The following is an 18,314-nucleotide window of genomic DNA, read 5'->3' as shown; positions in this document are numbered from 1 at the left end:
TTTCTTTTTTTTTATTTTCTTTTTTTCTAGTAAGGCCGGCTCCGCCCCCCTCGCCCTCTAGTGGTGTGTAATGCTTTTCTACTGGTGTGTGTCAAATTGTGGAAAATCCCAAGTGCGACCGAACGGCTTCAGTGCGCGTCCATCTCTCGCTGAGCCCAGACGATACGTCGGACAACTGCCACCGTGTGCTGCTGTTGCTCTCTCTCTCTCTTTCGTGTATTTTCGGTTGACCATTTGTTTTGTTTTGATTCCTTTTTCATTTGACGATTGCGTCGAGTGTGCGCACTTGGATCGTCTGCGTTCACTGCCAATATCCCCATGTTGCTACGCTGCTGGGCAACACGTAATCTACCTTGCCGCGTGCATTTTCACGAAAACGAGAGCGAACAGCAAGGGAAGTAGAACTTGACCAAGGCAGCGAATAACCTTCGACCGAAATCAGCGAAAAGGGGTTCAGATTGCGTTGCCCTATGGCGCGCCAACGAGTCCGTGTTGCCATACGCTCAACAGACGTAACACGCTCGTGTGTGTGACTTGAATCAAAACTCCATTTTTATTTCTCTCTCGAAAAACGTTCATCGAGCTGAAAGTGAGACAAGTGTCGTGAACTTTTTCGTGACTTTTAAAACAAGAACCTGCAGTTTTCAGAATATGACATTGAAGAATCAAACGTGATTAGTGACTCGGCAATATTCATTTCAACTTTCAGTCTTTGGGCTCAGGTCGTGTGTGTGTGTGTGTATGTGCGTGCGTGTGAGTGTGTGTGTATAAGTTAAAGCGAGCAATCGAAATAATGGCTCATCACAATTTGGATTTAGATTTGGACTTGGATTCGAATTTTGAGCCGCAACAAAGAGCTCGATCCAACACGTGGCCGTTGCCCCGCCCCGAGAATTACGTCGAGATCAAAGAGGAGCCATGCGATGTGGATTCGTTGTGTCACGCAAGCGGCACTGGCATGGCCGGAATGGTTGGCGGTATGGGCATCAACATGGGCGGCCCCATTGACTCGATGAAGCTACTGGATGGCTCTTGCGGTGGATCGGCAGCCAGTGCCGCTGCAGCGGCCGCTGCTAAAAAGAATTCTAGCAGACGCAACGCCTGGGGTAACATGTCCTACGCCGATTTAATAACACAGGCAATACAGAGCTCGCCCGAGAAGCGATTAACCCTTTCGCAAATCTACGATTGGATGGTCCAGAACGTCCCGTACTTTAAAGATAAAGGCGATAGCAACAGCTCGGCCGGATGGAAGGTAACATCGATTTTATTTATTTATTTCGGATGTAGAAAAGAGAAAAAAAAACGGCAGTGGGCGTACGTATATAAGGAAAGGTGCGGGAATGCATTTTTATTTCGTTTGAAGCCTTTCAAACCAATGACGTTGAATCCCGCGTGATGATAAGGACGCCCTTCATCTGTTGATAGGCTAACTGATTAGACACCAAAACGATGCGGATTCACGTGAACATTCGGTTCAAGCGCCGTTTTTTTTATTTCGAATGTTTCCTAATTTGATCAGCATCTTCTTTTTGGACCCTTTTTTTTAAATAATTTGAATTGTCTTATCTTCCGTCCAGTGTTTAACGGAGGTCAACGATCGATGCTGTTACATAATAGTACCAACGTACTTGCACGAATGTTCATCGTACGACGACGTGTTTGAATAATTATGTCTGGTCCTCATTTGAGTATAGGATAAAGACAAAAACCAGAGAACATGCAGGGGGAGGGGGAGGTGCATTAGAAGCCGATGGGTCGTGAGAGAGAAGTCGGCGTCCGCCACGGTGAAAATGAGAAAGCCGTCACGTGACAGACGAGTGTGCAAGTGTGGAGCGGCCTTGGAGGTTTTGCCTCCAAGAAGCCGTGACGTCACGCGTGTTTGGATGTTCTCCTTTTTTCTTTCTTTATTTTTTTTTTTTGCGCCACAGGCTCCTTAGCAGAGATGGCGCCGGCAATACCCGGTCGTCGTGACGTCACGATACCTATATCTAACACAAGTAAATTATTGCGGCGTAGTTTTTTTTTTTTCCTATCTTTTTCTTTTCTGTCGCTATCACCTCTTTCGTCACTTGCGTTTAATATATTTCAACGACTTTTGCATTAAGACGTTTAGAAACAAATGAAATATGGCAGGTATATTTAATAAGGTACGTACACTTGATGTAAATGAATCGGGTGTGTGTGTGTGTGGCGTATGACAGCTATAGCGGAACAGACAATGGATCTGATTCTCCGGATCGTCATTTCCTGTTCGTTGCTATTCGATCGCCAGATATGGAAACCATGAATTGATGATGAAAGCAAGAAATGCGTTGCGTGCATATCTAGTGTCTTCTCCCTTTTTTCTTTTTTTTTCTTTTTTTTCTCTTTTCTTTTATTTATTATTTCTTCTAAAAGAACGATTGAATACATATCAGAGTGGCTTGAAAACGTATTAGGATGTTTGACCGGTTACTAGAGCCGAGGCTTTCCAACACGCCATCGTCGATTCCAATTACCACTCTGGGTTCTTAATAGCACACCGAATTCTTTTCGAGTCAGTGAAACCGTTCGCCTACTGTTATCCATATTGGATTGTGATCTTCGTGCGTATTTTTGTTTTCCTTCTCTTCGTTGATCTACAAGGAGAGGCCAATGGATTTTCACCCTCCAATAGTTTTGTGATTTCATTGCCGATTGCTCGTTTCACAACCTCGAAATCTTCTGGGAGACTAAAATTATGTTTTGTTGAGAAGGAAAAAAAATTATAATCTCTTATACTTAAAAAAAAAATCCTTTTGATCATAATAATATCCTTCAGTTGTGTGTGTGTGTGTGTGTGTGTATGGAAAAGGTGCAGAATACCTTCCCCTTTTACTTTTTATGAAAAGAAGCGAGTAAAGCCTGTATACCTACGGGGGGTGGGTGGAGAACGAGGTCATCGAAAGGGTCATCACACACAGCCTGCGAAATATAAAGAATTGGCGAAGAAGATGCTGAAGAAAGCAAAAGGGTTACGGGGAGGGTTACAGTGGCTCTCCCCCTCGTCCCTGAAAAAAAAAAAAAATGAAAAAGAAAAAGAAGGGGGTATACACAGAAGAGGCCATTACAGAACCCAGAGGGAGGTTTGGGGCCTATCCAGGGTCAGATCGGGTTACAAAAGCCCCCTCTAAGAATGGCGAAACGCCTGGAATTGGCGAAGGGAGAGTTGCCATTTTCCCACTCACACACACACACACGCAAACAATATACCGTGTGTGTGTGTGTGTGTGTGCTAGGGAGTAACAATATAACCCCTAAAGAGAATGAGGTGCAGTCGCGAATAGGGTCATCGAGCGACCCTTTTTTTTTCTTTCCTTTTCCCAACATCCCCTCTACAATTTTTCATATATTTATAAGTATATACATGTATATAAGAACATGGCCTATGCTGACGAGGAATGCATTGGCTCTGAGTTCTTTTTTAGCTTTGGCTAGACATGGCAGACAAGGGGAAAAGAAAGCTGAACCAAATAGCTAATTAGCTGATGGCTAGTATCGACAACGACAGGCCTCTTCGTCTCTAATCGAATCATCTTTTATTTTACTTATTTTCTCTTTCGTTTTGTCTTCTTTCAGAAGAATAAAACGGATACACTGTTGATCTGCATCTCGTCTTTTGTGGCATTTTTTTTTGTCAATGTTCACCGTTAATACCAAACGTTGGTTACTGGCAAAAAAACTCTTTTTTTTATTTTAAATGAAAAAAATTCTATTCGTGAACGGCCATACTGGTTACGAAGGGAAGGGGGTTGGGACCCTCGTGTGTGCCGAAATTCTTTTGCTTATTCGCCGAAACTTGCAAAAAGAGGGGGAGATGTACGTGCTGGTAGGGGTGAAGAGTGGTGCATAAGGGGGGAGACCACAAAATAAAAAAAATGAAGAACAGAAACGAACACATAGGGTGATGGCGAAAAAAAAAAAAAAAAAAGAAAATTTTTAGCGAAGGGGGTTCGCCGACCGGTAGGCCGACGCGTTACCGCCGCGTTACCAAGGTCGTTCGTCGGGGTTAAATTCGGACATGAAGGGGGGAGGAGAAAAAAAAAAGCAAAACCAGAGGAGGGCTTCAATCCTCTGTGAAAAAAAAGAAGCACGCCAAATGGTTTTTCTTCTTCTTCTTCATCTTTTCATGGATGCCCTTCGCGAAACGGACGAAGGTGAACAAACCCAAGGCTTCATCACACATTCTCCTATTGGATGACTAATATGGCTTCCTTGCATCTTTTTGAAAACGTTTCAAATTAAAAAGAAAAAAGGCATCGCCATCATCCAAATTCGAATATGTCCAAGGAGGCGAGGTTTCATAACATTCAGGAATGAGAGTTCGTAGAGTCGGGAGTTTGGTTTTTGGCAGTGAGGTACGCAAGTGAGCACAGTGGCCATTTTTCGATTTGGTCACATCTGATGTTTTGTATTCATGTTGGAGTCTACACGTAGACCTTGGGTGACAACCCCCCCAATTTTTTCTCTTCTTCTTTTTCTTTTTTTTTTCTTCATTGATGTTGTATCAGTTGGTTACCATGCGGGATTTGGCGGAACCACACAACAGAAGAAAAGAAGGGGGATGTGAAATTCGCAACCCCTCTTCTTTTTTTTTCCTCTTTCTCTTTTTAGCTGTAACCCCTTTCTGCTTTTCGAAGTAGAGAGAGAGAGAGAGAGGGGCCTCTCTTTTCTTTCTATTCACCCCCTTCGCTTTTTGGCAGATCGTTTGCTAAAAAGAGCGAGAGACTCTTACAAGCATATGTGGGCGAAAGAAAGAGTGAACAAAAAAAAAAAAAATATAAAAATAAAAAGGGGGAAACAAAAATTGTGAAAAAGAGTTTTTGGCCAAAATCTCCTCTTTGTTGCCAGCAACGGAAGTGTGGATTACTGCAACTTTTCATTCCGAATTTCTCACCCTTCTTCCGTCCGGATGCGATGTGTTCTACCATATCGTCTAATCAACTGTAACTGCATAGAGAGTCCGTATACCATTCTGTCCATTCTCCTTTTCTTTATATTTATTCTAGTGTCGAATTCAGAATTTGCCAATACGTTCGTCTTGTTTAACAGCTTGAATCAAATAATAATAATAATAAATAAGTAAAGTCCTTAGATGTTTACCCTAGCGGTCATGTTGGGCACATTTGAGAGTTTTCTTCCTTTTTTTTTAGGAGGACTTAAATAAATTGATTACATTTCGATTTTTTTAAAAAGTAAAAACAATAATATGTTCGACGGAAAAGGGGGGGGGGGAATAAAAGTCTATCTATCAAGGTCTATTAAGAAGAAATTAGCCCTGAAGTACAAGCTGTTATAAGGTCATGTTCTGAGAAGATTCCGCCCTGGCGTGTCTTTCGACCTTTCCTCATCTGTGTCGACTTCCTACATCTCAAAGTCGGTGCAAGTTTTTTTTTCTTTTCTTTTCTTTTCTTTTTGAAATCGACCTCGAGCTTCTTATGAAAATCATCAAGGCCGACAGTGTCAGATTCTTTGAAAAATTCTTCTTGTCTTGCTTCATGTTTTCTTGAGGGACGTTGTTCTTCCGATAAATCAGTCGCTCTCAATCATCGCCAATAGTTATTTTTATTCGATGTAAACAACTGCGTTACATCGACTCGCTATAGTAATAGACGATTGGCCAAGTTGATCGGCACGTGGCTTAATGATTGGCCTCACCAATCCAGGCCGATAGATAAAGATCGATTGCTGTACCAGCACAATTCTAACGACGAGCAAATTTCATTTGGTTTTTTTATTTAATTTATGGAATCACCTTCCAAACGTTTTCCCTTTGATTTTCATTGAACGCAATCATTTTGAATTGTAATCGGCACGTAACGACGTACGCGACCTTGTTCGCTAAAGACTCGTCACATGTTGTCCAACATGTCATATAGCTATACGTGCGCCCAGCAACCGATTTTTTTTATTCCGATTAATTTATGGGAGTTATGCAATTGTATACGTGACAGCAAAGAAAAACCCACGGCGTCATCGTTTTCAAAGCAGCAATCGAATTTGGCCTGCATTTTGCAACGGTAGAATCAAGAGGTCAACAAAGGTCGTGCCGACTTGTCATAGGCCGCTAACATGTCGTGCGAGATCGTCATAAAAAAACCAACCAAAAACAAATGGATCAAAGCGACTGCGGTTCCAGTTTTGCCTTCTTCTCCTCTGTCGGCTAGTGAGACAAAAGGCAACAAGTCAAAAGACAAAGTGCGAATTTCTGGCACCGAATAAAACCAAATAAAAATACGAAAAAAAAAGGACGAGATTTAGGGGAAATTGGCTTTCCGTATAGGGGAGTTAAAAAGCACCGTTTTTTTCCCCCTTTCAAACCCGTGTCTTAAGTCTTCCACTATTTTTATATCCGCAACAATCATTCCGACCAACCAACCAACCAAAAAAAAAAAAAAGTCTGGAAATTTAAAGCCCGCAGTGGCAGACTTGACCCCTCGGTGCAGATTCGACGGCAATCATAAAAAAATCAGGGCGGCAGGAATGAACTGTATCGGCCCGATGTCATAGCCCCCCCGCACAAGTGACCTAGTTTTTTTGCCCACCGCGATAGGCGCCTAGGAATAGCCCCCAACAAAATGAGAGGTCGAAAATCTAAAAGAAAAGGGAGGCAAAGATTTCAAAAAAAAAAAAGGCCCCCTTTGTCCTTCCTGAGGTCCAGTGGCCAGGCAAAATCTGAGACGGCCTATCTTATCCGTTCGTGTGCCCAGTAGGCGTTTCACGAACTCCAGCCAGCCGATTTTTTTTTTTTTTTTGTATCTTTCTATCCGTTTAATCCCCCAAAAGCTTCTAAAGGGTCAACCCAAAAATATTGGGTTAGTGCGAATAGGTCATGGATATACTGTATGTGTACTTAAAGGCGCAACATACGCACCGTTGATTGTGGTACGGCCCTGTTCTTACGTCATCGCAACACGTGGCCGCGTTCGTCGCAGACGGCAAATGCAATCGGCCCACCTGTTTTGACATTTTTATTTTTCACGTACTTTTCGCTCCGATCGGTCTCACAATTTTTATTGACTCAGGTGGCAAATGGCTGTCAAACAAGTAGAGAGAATTTTTTTTTTTTTAGTATGTTAGAGCTACTATGTAATTTCGATGCATTTGGCCGCTAAGAGGTGTGTACACAGCCTTCCCGCTTGCGTTAAGTTGAACGAACGAAAGTACCTGGAAACATTGGTGGGTTTTGTGTGTGTGTGTTGAAACGTACACGTGCTGCATGTCGCACGTGGACCAAATGACACAACGGTCGGTTCAAATTTTGGCCAAATTGATAAAACAGATAGGAAGTGTGTGTGATATGACGAGCTAACACACTTTGTCTACGTGGCTCTGCGTGTGTGTATCGAAATCAGATCTGGAACGCTTGAGCTTGGCAAAGTTGTGGCTTGAAGTTTTTTTTTCATTTTTTTTTTTTTATATTGCGGTTAAAGGTTGAAAGGTCGAGTACGTAGGCGTGTTTGCTTATCGATAATGACGAGGCTACCAACTTTGGCCAGTGTCGTCCATCTTTCTTGCATTCGTTTGTGTTACACGGGCTCGGCGAACTGAGTGAACGCCCGGTGATACGTAGAAGTTACGTCGTACCCTCTTTCCTTTTTTGTTTTATTTTTTATTTTAAAGACGAATACAAATTGGTTGGAGCTTTCGTTCAGCTTCCGTCCGATCATGTTGGGCTTCTTCCCCCTCCGTCGCCACTTGATTGATTGAATACGCGGGCAACGCAATCATGTTGACAGCCCTCCCGTCAGGTTTCCGTTCTCTCGGCTATGCATTTCGACGCGTCTATTAGACTTTGGAACAGCACTGTCGTTCCTTCCTTTTTATTAGACGTTTTTGAACTGTATTTTCAACTCAACCATATTGTCCTGACTCTGCTTTTTATCTGTATCTTTTCTTGGCGATTACATTCCCGTGCTGCCATCTATGAACGGAAGGTGCATATGAAAAAAGAATTTTTTTTTTAAATTCGATTTCGGACTGTTGGAAGTGAAAGGATGTTATGGAAACGGCACCAGGATTGCCGTTTTAAATAAAGGGGAATAAGAATACAGGTACCTGGGTTGATATTTCGATTGAGTAAAAAAAAAAAAAAAATGCCGTTATTGCTTCTTCTTGCCCGTCAAACCGCATTTCGCAGATATGAGTCTGATATTGACGTCGTCGTCAGATCGATAAAGCGGAACAGGCATACAAAAACCACCAGGAATGGGCAGCCTAGAAGAAAAGAAAATGGATTTGTAGTCTGAATCGGTGACATCTTTTTTTTTTTTATTGGGATCGACTCGTGCAACGGAGCTGCAATCATTTCTACGTACCAATCCCGTCAAACTAACGTTTTACTTTCTTATTGTTTAATTTGATCTCCCATTTTTTTTTTTATTTATGGAAGGTTCACGAAAATACGGGGTACGCGAAAAAAAAAAAAAGTGCCATAGTTAAATTCATTGATCACGGTCGACAAGTCCCGCCGATGGCTCTCCATTCGGTCGAATTCACTTGCGCGCTTTTATTCCTATTGAGTAGGGAGTGATGGCTACCCAAATAACACTGTAATATATGAGTATCAGGTTTACGATCTGCCATATTTTTACGCGTTTGCGTCGACGCTCGGCCAAGAAATGAATGCAAGCAAAAATAATCAAGACAAGCCGAGTTGATGGATAGTTTTCAATGTCACCCGTCCCCTCCTACCCCCCTTGTTCCCCCCCTCCTATCCTAGTCTGGCTAAAATATCAGCGTTTGCTACACACGAAAAAAGAAGAAGAAGAAGAAAAAAATGAGTGATGAACGATGAGTTGAAGGTTTCTTTTGAGAAAGAAAAAAAAAAAGAGCGGAAGAATTGTTACCGTTGAAATGAGGAAGGAAAAAAAAAAAAAAATGTGATTTCATATTTTTCAAGTTGAAACATGATGTCTCAGTCAAGCGATTCGTTACAAACGCCATAACAAATCCCGTGTTCCATGAATTTGTTTCAATGCCATCTAATATCCGAATGATCCCAATTCGCTGTGGTCCTATAAATTAGGAATCAACTAGAGTATACGCACTCGCATAAATGGGTAAAGAGGGAGACACGCTTTTGTGTTAGAGATGAATCCAACAATCAATGGAACTTGTAGGTGTTCGCTGTTGAGTGCCATCGACCTCCTGGATTCGCCTTTGACTCTCGCTCTTTTTTTTTTGCTTTTATTTTCTGGCACTTTATTTTACTTGATGTTGAATCCACTCGTCGAGAACGTTTGTTACAAGCCCGCGTACCATTTCTCAAGCAAAGTTTTCAACATCGTTTGGTACATTGAGTTGTTAAAGGGAGGAAAGAAGAAAGGAAAAAAAAAAGAAAAAGTGTGTATAGTGGTAGCAAGAAGAAGAAGAATCAAAGTTGTCATTAATCAAACGAGGGCCAGGTTTCAGCGACGGAGCCAGCGCCCTCGACATTTCATTCGTCTTCGTCTTTTGAGAGTTTCTTCACTCCCGTCCTTCAAAGTATATATACGTATATATATATATATAGTACAACGCTGTAATAACCATTGATCTCATTTTCATAATCGTTTCGTATTAAAAGGGCCTGCGCCTTATCATTTTTTTCTCCCCCTTTTTTTCCAATGTAAAAGCTCCTAGCCCTTTTTTTTTTTTTTTTGCGTCTGCCTGTCTGCTCTCTACTCTGGTCGATCTCTTTTGAATACGGGAATGAAAAAAACGACCTGCCACTACCGACGACAGTCCATCTTTCACTATTTTCAAAGTTAGCACTGGCCTTACCCGGTGATCGTTCTTCTCCCGCTGTTCGGCCATTGAAACCGACAGAAAAATGGCGAGCTCGTTTTTACTCCCGCAGTTCCTTTCTCTCTCTCTCTCTCTCTCCCCATCCCCTGTATGCCTTTTGTAATCATCAATCAATCTCGCTTCTCTCCCGACTAGCCACCTTCCTCCTATCCCACCCAAACCGAGGTTTTGAAAAGAGCAAAGGATTTTTTTTTTTTTAACCTTCCGCTTTCATAGAAAAAAAAAAACTGGTAGTTCGCTCATCAACGAACTGGTAGGGGGGTGGGGAGTAATAAAATGGTGTTCAAAAAAAAAAAATAATAATAATGCCAAACCAGCGAATCTGCTAAATCCCAAAATAGTTCTGAGTTTTCCTGCAGGCAGCTTTGAAATAGGTTTTATAACCGAAGAAGAAATGATAATTTCCTTTTTTTGTTTTTTTTAAAATTGCCAGAATGAAACTAAAATTCATTTGAGATTGTATTTTTTGTTTTTGTTTTGAACTATTTTAGAATTCCATCCGTCACAATTTATCCCTGCATAATCGATTCATGCGGGTGCAAAACGAAGGGACTGGAAAATCGTCGTGGTGGATGATCAACCCGGATGCCAAACCTGGGAAATCAGCCCGCCGCAGAGCCACATCAATGGAAACCTCAAAATACGAGAAAAAACGCGGACGAGTAAAAAAGAAGGTAAACCAATCGCATTCTAATCGATAGCATTTAAAAATAATAATTTTCTTTCCCCGAAATGTGATGTAAAACTGGAGCTATTTCTTTCAAGTACTGCTCTGCTACTAGGACAATTTGCAAGTCGACACATCACATTGCTGATGATGTAATAATTTTGAATACGTAGCTTTGAAATGTCGATACGGATGAAATAAAAGCAGTGTTATTAGTGTCTTGTTGCGCAAGGCTGCGCTATTCTAGAAACAAAAACTAGAGTCGTCGGGAGGCTGTAGATTTAAGTCGACGACTGGCCGAGAAATCACAGATGAACTCTGGACTGAATGATCGCTTTTGTCGTCTCTTTTTTTTTTTTGTTTTTTTGGACTCGGAATATCTTGGATTTTTTTAAGTAAAAATCAAAAACATTTTTGGGTCCGCAGAGGTTATCGGGAAAATGCTCGCCGAGATTATGTGGTGGAAAAGCTTATGCTCGTCGTTCTATAATTACAAAATCTAGTCATTCTAAATAACTACTGGCAGAACAAGTTTGAATCAGCTCCGAAATTCATTCGTTTTCATTCGATTTGTTTTTTCTCTTTCTAATTTGAATAAGAACGCTCTTTAAAAAAAAAACAAACAAAAACAAACTTTAAAACTATGGACCAGGCCAGGAAGATTCTTCCATTTAAACACGCCGTTGTTGACGTCAATCAAAACATGGCATTTGATTTATTTTTTTTCCCCTTTCTGTTTTTCCTGGTGAATATTCATCGTTGGTGATGAGGACGGCGCTTGATGACGACGCACGTCGTTGCTCGTTTACGGTGACGAACGTCCGTCAAGTGCCTCGAACATGATGCAAAGAGACGTTCTTGTTTGTGCAAGCAAACGTGAACGTGTTTCCTCTCTGTACGTTATTCAAGCTATTTGCATTTCCTGTCACCGGTGGTGACGCCAGTCTTCGCCGCCTCTGATTACCCCTAAAATAGCGAACACAATGTCTTCCCCTCCACTGTCAATCGGTTTTATGGGATCTCTTTCCCGAATTTCCAGTCAAATGCGCAATTTTCTTTGTGTGGGTACAAGTGATCAAATTCGCTATTTGAACACCCAATCAATTTGAGTGTCAATTCAACGACGATGCAGCAAATGATAATGAAAAAGAAATCAAATGTTGAACAGGTGGATGCGTTACGAGCGGGTCTGATGACGACACCATCGCCAAGTTCTTCCGTTTCCGAAGGTCTCGACATGTTCCCTGAATCGCCGCATCTTCACCATCCGCTGTCGCACACGCACGGCAGTCATCCGCACTACCAGATGCAGCAGCTCAGTCCGAGCGATTTCCGTCCAAGAGCTTCGTCCAACGCCAGCTCGATTGGCCGTCTCTCGCCCATCCCGGCCGTACCGGAATCGGAAGTACAGGACAGTCCTTGGAGTCCGCAGGACTATCCATCGGCCGCCGACGTCTACGGCCAACCTGGCAGCAACACGAGCGATCGTTTCAATCCGGACCAGTTAGTCGAAAATATCGCCGAGAGCATGAAAATCCGGGACAATGGATTCCTGGCTCCGTCGTCGGCCTCCAAGTCATCGACCAATTCTCCGGCCAGCATCCAGCAAAAGCGACAGCAACAATCACCGTCGGCTTCGTCGGCGACGAATAGCAACGGCTATAGCCTGTGCCATCAGCCGAGCTACGCGTCACCTTACGCGGGCCAGCAGCCACCTCAGCAGGATTATCATTCGCTAGGGGGCTCTGCGTCTTCGTCGTCATCCACGTCGTCGGGAAGAGCAGCCTCTTCCGGAATGGGACGATCACCGCAGCCGCAAAGGATCATCAATGGGCCGAACGATGCTCCCAATGCGCCACCCCCTTATTCTATGGCCACCTTGCAGGTATATCATGTTAAACGGATTTCTCACAAATATACGCATTTCATTCATTGATTTAATATTTTTTGGGGTTTTTTTTTAAATGAAAAGGGCCTATCTCCGTCCCATAATTTGCATTCGCTGTCGCCTCCGCACTTACTGGATCAACAGCAACAACAGCATCATAACAGCTGCAATAGTGGACTGAGCAACGTTGGCTACGGCAGCGCGGCTGGACTGCCCGTCTTGGGCCGTTTCTGCACCTCGTCGCAGTCGAGCTTGGTGAATTTGGCTTCGACCAACAACTGCAACGCCATCGGCAGCAGTTCGGGTTTGCTCCGAGCTGCCCTCGCTCAGGGCAACAACAGCTCCAGTCACAGCCCTAGTCCGCCCGAGCACAGTCGTCACGAATCGGAGACGACGCCGACCCCATCTCAAGTGATGAGTCATCTGATGGGTGTGCTAAACAACAACGGTGTCGTGTCTGGCTTGATGCCCAACGACTTGGATCTGAACCTGGACTCGCTGCAGGGCGGATTTGAAGATTGCAACGTTGACGAAGTCATCAAGCACGAACTGAGCATGGACGGATCTCTGGATTTTAATTTTAGTCAGCACCAACAAATGATGCAGCAGCAGCACCAACAGCAGCAGTACCAGCTCGGATTGCAGCAGCAACACCATCACCATTACCTGCAGCAGCACCACCTGAATCACCACGCCGCTCAGCCAACAGTCAACAGTGGCGATTTTAATAATATGGCTCATTTCGGTACATCGTCCAGTTCTGTTCCAGCTTCCGGTGGCACTCTGTCTTCCTCAGTTGTGTCGTCACAGCCGCCGCCGTTGTGTTCTCTAGCAGCTCTGGCACCTGGGCGATCCTGGGTACGATAGATTCATGCACCATCCAGTCACACACGTCGTAAACAAACTGATTGCACAAAAAACGTAACATTGGCCAAAAATTTCGAAAAGAAAAGGAAAAAGAAAAATGGGAACGATGAGAGCTCTAATGTTTTGATTTTTAATGTTTGATCGCAATTTTTTTTTTTGTTTAAATTCAACAACTAACACGTCATGCTTGGTTAAAAACTCCTATCCGCTATTGTGCTTGCCGCAACCAACAAAAACTAACGAAGGTAAGCGCCATCAGCTATTCAATGTTTGCTTATGAGTAATTCATCACAGTTTCTAATGCTTTGGACAGTAGTGCTTTCTTCTTTTGACACTTGTTTTTGTGTTCAACTTTCTTAGCAGAATGTCGCGCTGATTTTTGCGTAGTCGGGAATGGCAATGTTTATTTGATGAGGATGGCCACCAGATGGCCACAAAGTTTCCTACCAGTGTGATCAAATATTTAGGCATTAAGCACGAACGCGGTCATAGTGATTTTTATAATCAGCTCCAGTGCGCCAAATTTACGTGCCAAACAGCTTTTGTAAAACGCATTTGCTGCTTAGTTTAATGCAAAAAAAATAAATATATATTTTAATGAATTCAACTATGAAATATCATGGACAATTTGATTGTTACCGCCCAAACGTGACACGGTGCAGATTAGAGCATTCATGAACGGTAGCGTACGCATGTGTACATTTATTGCGGCATGCGGTTAGCGCCTTAGCTTTCATCCCGCATTTCTAAAGCTCTTTTGATTTGTGCTCGGGCTATGCTTTGACCACATCGCGTGCAAAATCGCAGGGAATATTTCACACGTAACGTTTGGATTTTCTAGCCTCTCCATCAGCTATACAACGTTTTATTACAGTAAAATTAAACATCCACAGATGTAAGCTTTAGCTTTCACACGTTCATCCCAATCTGGTCACCCTCCTCGAATACAAAAGCCATTTGTCATCTTTCTTTGAAACGTAAACGCATTCGAATACTTGTTTTCCCTCTAGTCTGTGTTATAATCAGACTTGTTTGTCAGCAAATCATAAAACAAAAAAACGAACAATCTGATGATGGAATTTCGGAATATTAATATTGATTTTTTTAATTTTTATTTTCTTTATTTAGGAGGACTTCTAAGCTGTGCCTACTATCGTCACGGGGTATGACCGGAGGCAGCTCGTTTTTGGTTTATCACATGATAACAACCCAGCTGAATTGATCTGCTGCAAAAATTGCAACCGCAGATAACGGAGTGTTGTAACAGAGTTGAACTTTCGCTCCACGTCTTACAGCCACATTCACGTTGTACGATTTAAAAAAAAAATAATGCGTATCGTTAACCGCACATGTACTTTGAAAAGGAACGTTACACGCTCCAGCGACTTTCTCCTGCTGATGTAAATAGGATCGAGAAAAATTCGAGTGTAAAATGCAGATTCGGTAGCTGCCCTAGCCTACCAACGCCTAAACGTTTCGGTTTGTTTATAATGCCAGAAGGGGAAGAAGTTTGCTCTCTCTCATCCTGCTGCTTTTCGATGATAGTCGATGCATATTTGAATCGATAAGGTCGTCTTATTCATTCATCTTTATCGAAGAATACGGTTGTGGGAATAGGGGAAATGGCATGGACAATCAGAGCCACGTCCTTACCATTATGTAGATACACACAAAACTATCATAACTATAACAACTGTTAAAGGGGAAAGTTGTTTAGCTCGAATCGTTTAAACATTAATTTTATTTTTTTTTTTAAGGCACGGTGTAGTTTTATTACGCGATTGTTTGTTTTTTGTTTGTTTGTTTGTTTTTATTTTCTTGCTATTTAGATTACATTGCCGCCGTATTCCCGTGTTTTGAAAGCTACGTGTTTTGCAAGCGACAAATCTGCGCGATTTCGAATGCGTCCTGATCTGGGAACATTTCGCCAATGATGGACGTTAGAATGGAATTAGGAAAATGTAGCTCGTTTTTGGTCCATTTCAATGTTTGGCTCGCTAGCATTCGCAAATCAGGTTCTTCTTTCTTAGGAACACTTCCTTCAAAGACCATAGTTTCACGCAGAGCAGTATCTAAACTCAATTGTTCGTTCGCTGAGCTGATTTTGCCTGTACCTTCAGATATCCCCCCACCCCCGACCCTTTTCCCCGTTTTTACACTTCATCGAGCGCGTTCTTGTCGCCATGTCTCAGGAAAATGAACCAACTAGCGAGAATCGAGATTTTAATTTTACAGTCGAGGGCAATTCAAATGTCAATGTTTTTTTTTTTTCTTCATGTGTGGAATCAATTGAGATGTTTCATGATTTATTTTTCATTGCCAGTAGATAGATGTGTTTATAAAAAAACCCCTAATCCGTGCCCCCCCCCCATCCTTGCTTAAAAAAAAAAAAAAAAAAAAAATGAGAAGAAAATGAAAGAAAAAACAAAAACAAAAAACTAAATAGTTTTTTTTAAATGCAGAGAACATACCTGATCTACAATGCTTCCCGAATCGACAAGAAGTTATTTGTTTGACAAGGAAAAATTCCTAATGTTTTGCTAAATCATTTATTTCGTGTTTATCAGACAGTTTTTAACTGTACCTTTTTACTACTATAGATTCCTTTTTTTTTTTTTTTTCAAATCAATTTTGTTTGTTCTGTGTTCGCTATCCCCGCCAAATAGTGTTTCTTTTATAATGGCTGTATATTGTGTCATCGTAAGCTCAAAAGATTGAAACAAGTAATGGGCTAGACTGACAGAAATTCATGCACAGTCTGTATTTCTGTATTTGCATTCTATGTACATATTGAAAAGGAGATAAATAACTAGTTCAAAAATCTAATTCCCATCAATGTCATTTACAAGGAAATGTCAGTTTTTTATAGTACTGTGGGTAACTGTGGAAAGTAAGGGAATCCTGCACTAAACATCAGGTGGCAGGTCAAATCATTCAAAGTCTCCTCGAATCAAAGCAAAGGAAGGGAAGCCTACGCTTTTCAAGCAGTCATCTGGTATTCAGTGTTAGGATATCTTTCCCTTTTACCGAAAAGCCGTCACTTTACTCTTCCCTTTTAGATCGCTTCATACGTGCCTTTAGTCATGCAGGAATATGATTTGTCAGTAGAACCCGCAGACGCTAAGCAGTTTTCCCGATAGAGATTCTGTCTAGATGACTGATATAGTACACCATCAAACACGTTTTTTACAAAATTTATCTCAACAGATGGCGGTAGCGGTAATAGAGATTCGACCAACCTATTTTCAGCTAGCGACGCTAATTTTTCTTGGCGTGACAACACGTACAGTATCCTGCACAAAAATCCGAACACCGATTTAATTTTTTAAAGCCACCTATTGGCGGGGTAGCGGGTTTTTTTTTTTTTTAAAGGGGGAGGGTAGACGGGGGATGGACACGACAGGGCAGGGTTGGGTAGGTCTAGACATTTAAAAAAAATGCCTTAAGGTATTACATTTAAGGGCAAGTTACAGGTCAGGACATTTTTGCAACCCCCAGGGTGGTGTGTTTTTTTAAGGACAATTGGAAATTTAGGGCTTGGGCTTGGTAATGTTGCTTACCGAAACAATTTAGCTTATGTTCCAGCTGCCTGTGAATGTTTACGTCTTTGTCAATGGCGTAGGTGTAGCCTTTCTGAATGTGGTGCTGGAGACCGGTGTTTAGCTATTGTTTGTGAATGGTTTGTTGTTCATCCCCTTGTAGCAGACGAATTTCTGGTAGCAAACGAAATTCTTCGGCTAAAAGAGACGAGCAACTTACAAACAAAAATAAATTAAAAATAAAGTAGATAGAACTGGGGCTAGAAACAAAATTGGGAAATGAAAAGATGAATAGGGTACGCACTGCTAGGAAGAAAAGGGGGAAACCTAAATTATAGTTATAAAAACTTAATTTTTAACGCGAAGAAGATGGTTTCTCCATAAGACGCTGCAGCCGCAGCAGACCAACTTGGACACAAATGAGATTTTCGCATTTGTGGAAAACGCGCAACGCAGGATGTTTTACTGCTCTATGGGGAATCGAACACTGATCTACGGCGTTGCAATCAGAGACTCTACACATATGACATCGGAGTCGACATAATTGTGCACAGGCAGCTCTCTAATTTATTTTGGGTAAGGAATATTACACAGCCTAAATCCAACATTTCCAACTGTCATTTAAAAAAAACACATCACCCTGGGGGTTGCAAAATGGTCCCAAATTGTTACTTGCCTTAAAGCGTAATACCTTAAGGCATAAAAAAAATTCCTAGACTTACCCAACCCTGCCCTATGTGTCCATCACCCCGTCTACCCTCCTAAAGAAAAACAAACAGAAACCCTTTACCCCGCCAATAGATGGCTTTAAAAAATTTAATCGGTGTTCGGATTTTTGTGCAGGATACTGTACTACGTAAGTACAGGATTTTGGATTTTTGTGCAGGATACTGTACTTACTAGGGCCCTCACTCCATTCAGGAAGTTCCCGATAGGGTCCGGCCTGGTCGCCAATTCGCCATAGAATCTCGGAAACCGTTTGTCCTTACGGCAAAACTGACAACGTATCCATGTACTATGAAGACGAAGCGTGCGGTAATCATCCCCGCTTCATCCCGCCTTCCCACTTTTGTAAAAATCGACCAAAAACGACATCTCTTAAATTTTCCAAAAATCACACGGAATAATCGAAATTGAACGCTGATTTCGATTTAGTGATTGGTTTTCTCGTTAAACCAGCCGTTTCAAAAATTAACGAAAACAGTGCTGTTAGCGCAACAACTTAATTTAGGGTTTTTAACGATTAAATCAAAAACTATAAGACCAATAAGAAAATAAACCTGATTTTCGTGATTTTCATTCAATTTTGATTCGAATTCATGTATTTTAAGCAAAATTTCAAATTTGGCCAAAAATGAAAAAGTGGGAAGGGTATAGCCTTCCCACTTTTGTCAAAATCTACCAAAAACGACATCTCTTGAAATTCTCCAAAAATCACACGAAATAATAGAAATTGAACGCTGATTTCGAATTAGTCGTTGGTTTTCTCGCTAAACCAGCCGTTTCAAAAATTAACGAAAACAGTGCTGTTAGCGCAACAACT

General features: G+C 41.9%; 1 protein-coding gene and 1 long non-coding RNA gene across 3 annotated transcripts; one reads left to right on the top strand and one right to left on the bottom strand.

Moving 5' to 3' along the window:
- The first annotated feature begins 85 nt into the window (after positions 1–85).
- On the top strand, positions 86–16,058 carry LOC116924876 (forkhead box protein O). Of its 2 annotated transcripts, none has more exons than XM_032931458.2 (5): positions 86–1,255; positions 10,302–10,484; positions 11,646–12,362; positions 12,450–13,223; positions 14,361–16,058. In XM_032931458.2, the coding sequence occupies exons 1-5, from the start codon at positions 794–796 to the stop codon at positions 14,370–14,372; spliced, it is 2,148 nt and encodes a 715-aa protein (XP_032787349.1). In that variant the 5' UTR covers positions 86–793; the 3' UTR covers positions 14,373–16,058. The 2 variants fall into 2 exon arrangements, 1 of the variants encoding a protein (XP_032787349.1); XR_004395217.2 differs by having other exon boundaries at positions 87–1,255; positions 12,450–13,477.
- On the bottom strand, positions 15,749–16,980 carry LOC123473913. Its single transcript, XR_006648371.1, has 2 exons — positions 16,793–16,980; positions 15,749–16,525 (listed from the first exon to the last, which is right to left on the bottom strand). It is a non-coding gene; the product is annotated as an uncharacterized LOC123473913 (long non-coding RNA).
- Positions 16,981–18,314: the final 1,334 nt, after the last annotated feature.

The sequence above is a fragment of the Daphnia magna genome, linkage group LG6 (assembly GCF_020631705.1).
Source record: "Daphnia magna isolate NIES linkage group LG6, ASM2063170v1.1, whole genome shotgun sequence".
Lineage (NCBI taxonomy): Eukaryota > Metazoa > Arthropoda > Branchiopoda > Diplostraca > Daphniidae > Daphnia > Daphnia magna.
The sequence above is the reverse complement of the archived record's forward strand: the minus strand, read 5'-3'. Positions and strand labels throughout refer to the sequence as shown.

Coding starts and splice junctions, on each gene's coding strand:
- LOC116924876 (XM_032931458.2), top strand. CDS start 794: ATGGCTCATCACAATTTGGATTTAGATTTGGACTTGGATTCGAATTTT. Junction 1,256..10,301: donor ACAGCTCGGCCGGATGGAAG/GTAACATCGATT, acceptor GAACTATTTTAG/AATTCCATCCGTCACAATTT. Junction 10,485..11,645: donor GCGGACGAGTAAAAAAGAAG/GTAAACCAATCG, acceptor AATGTTGAACAG/GTGGATGCGTTACGAGCGGG.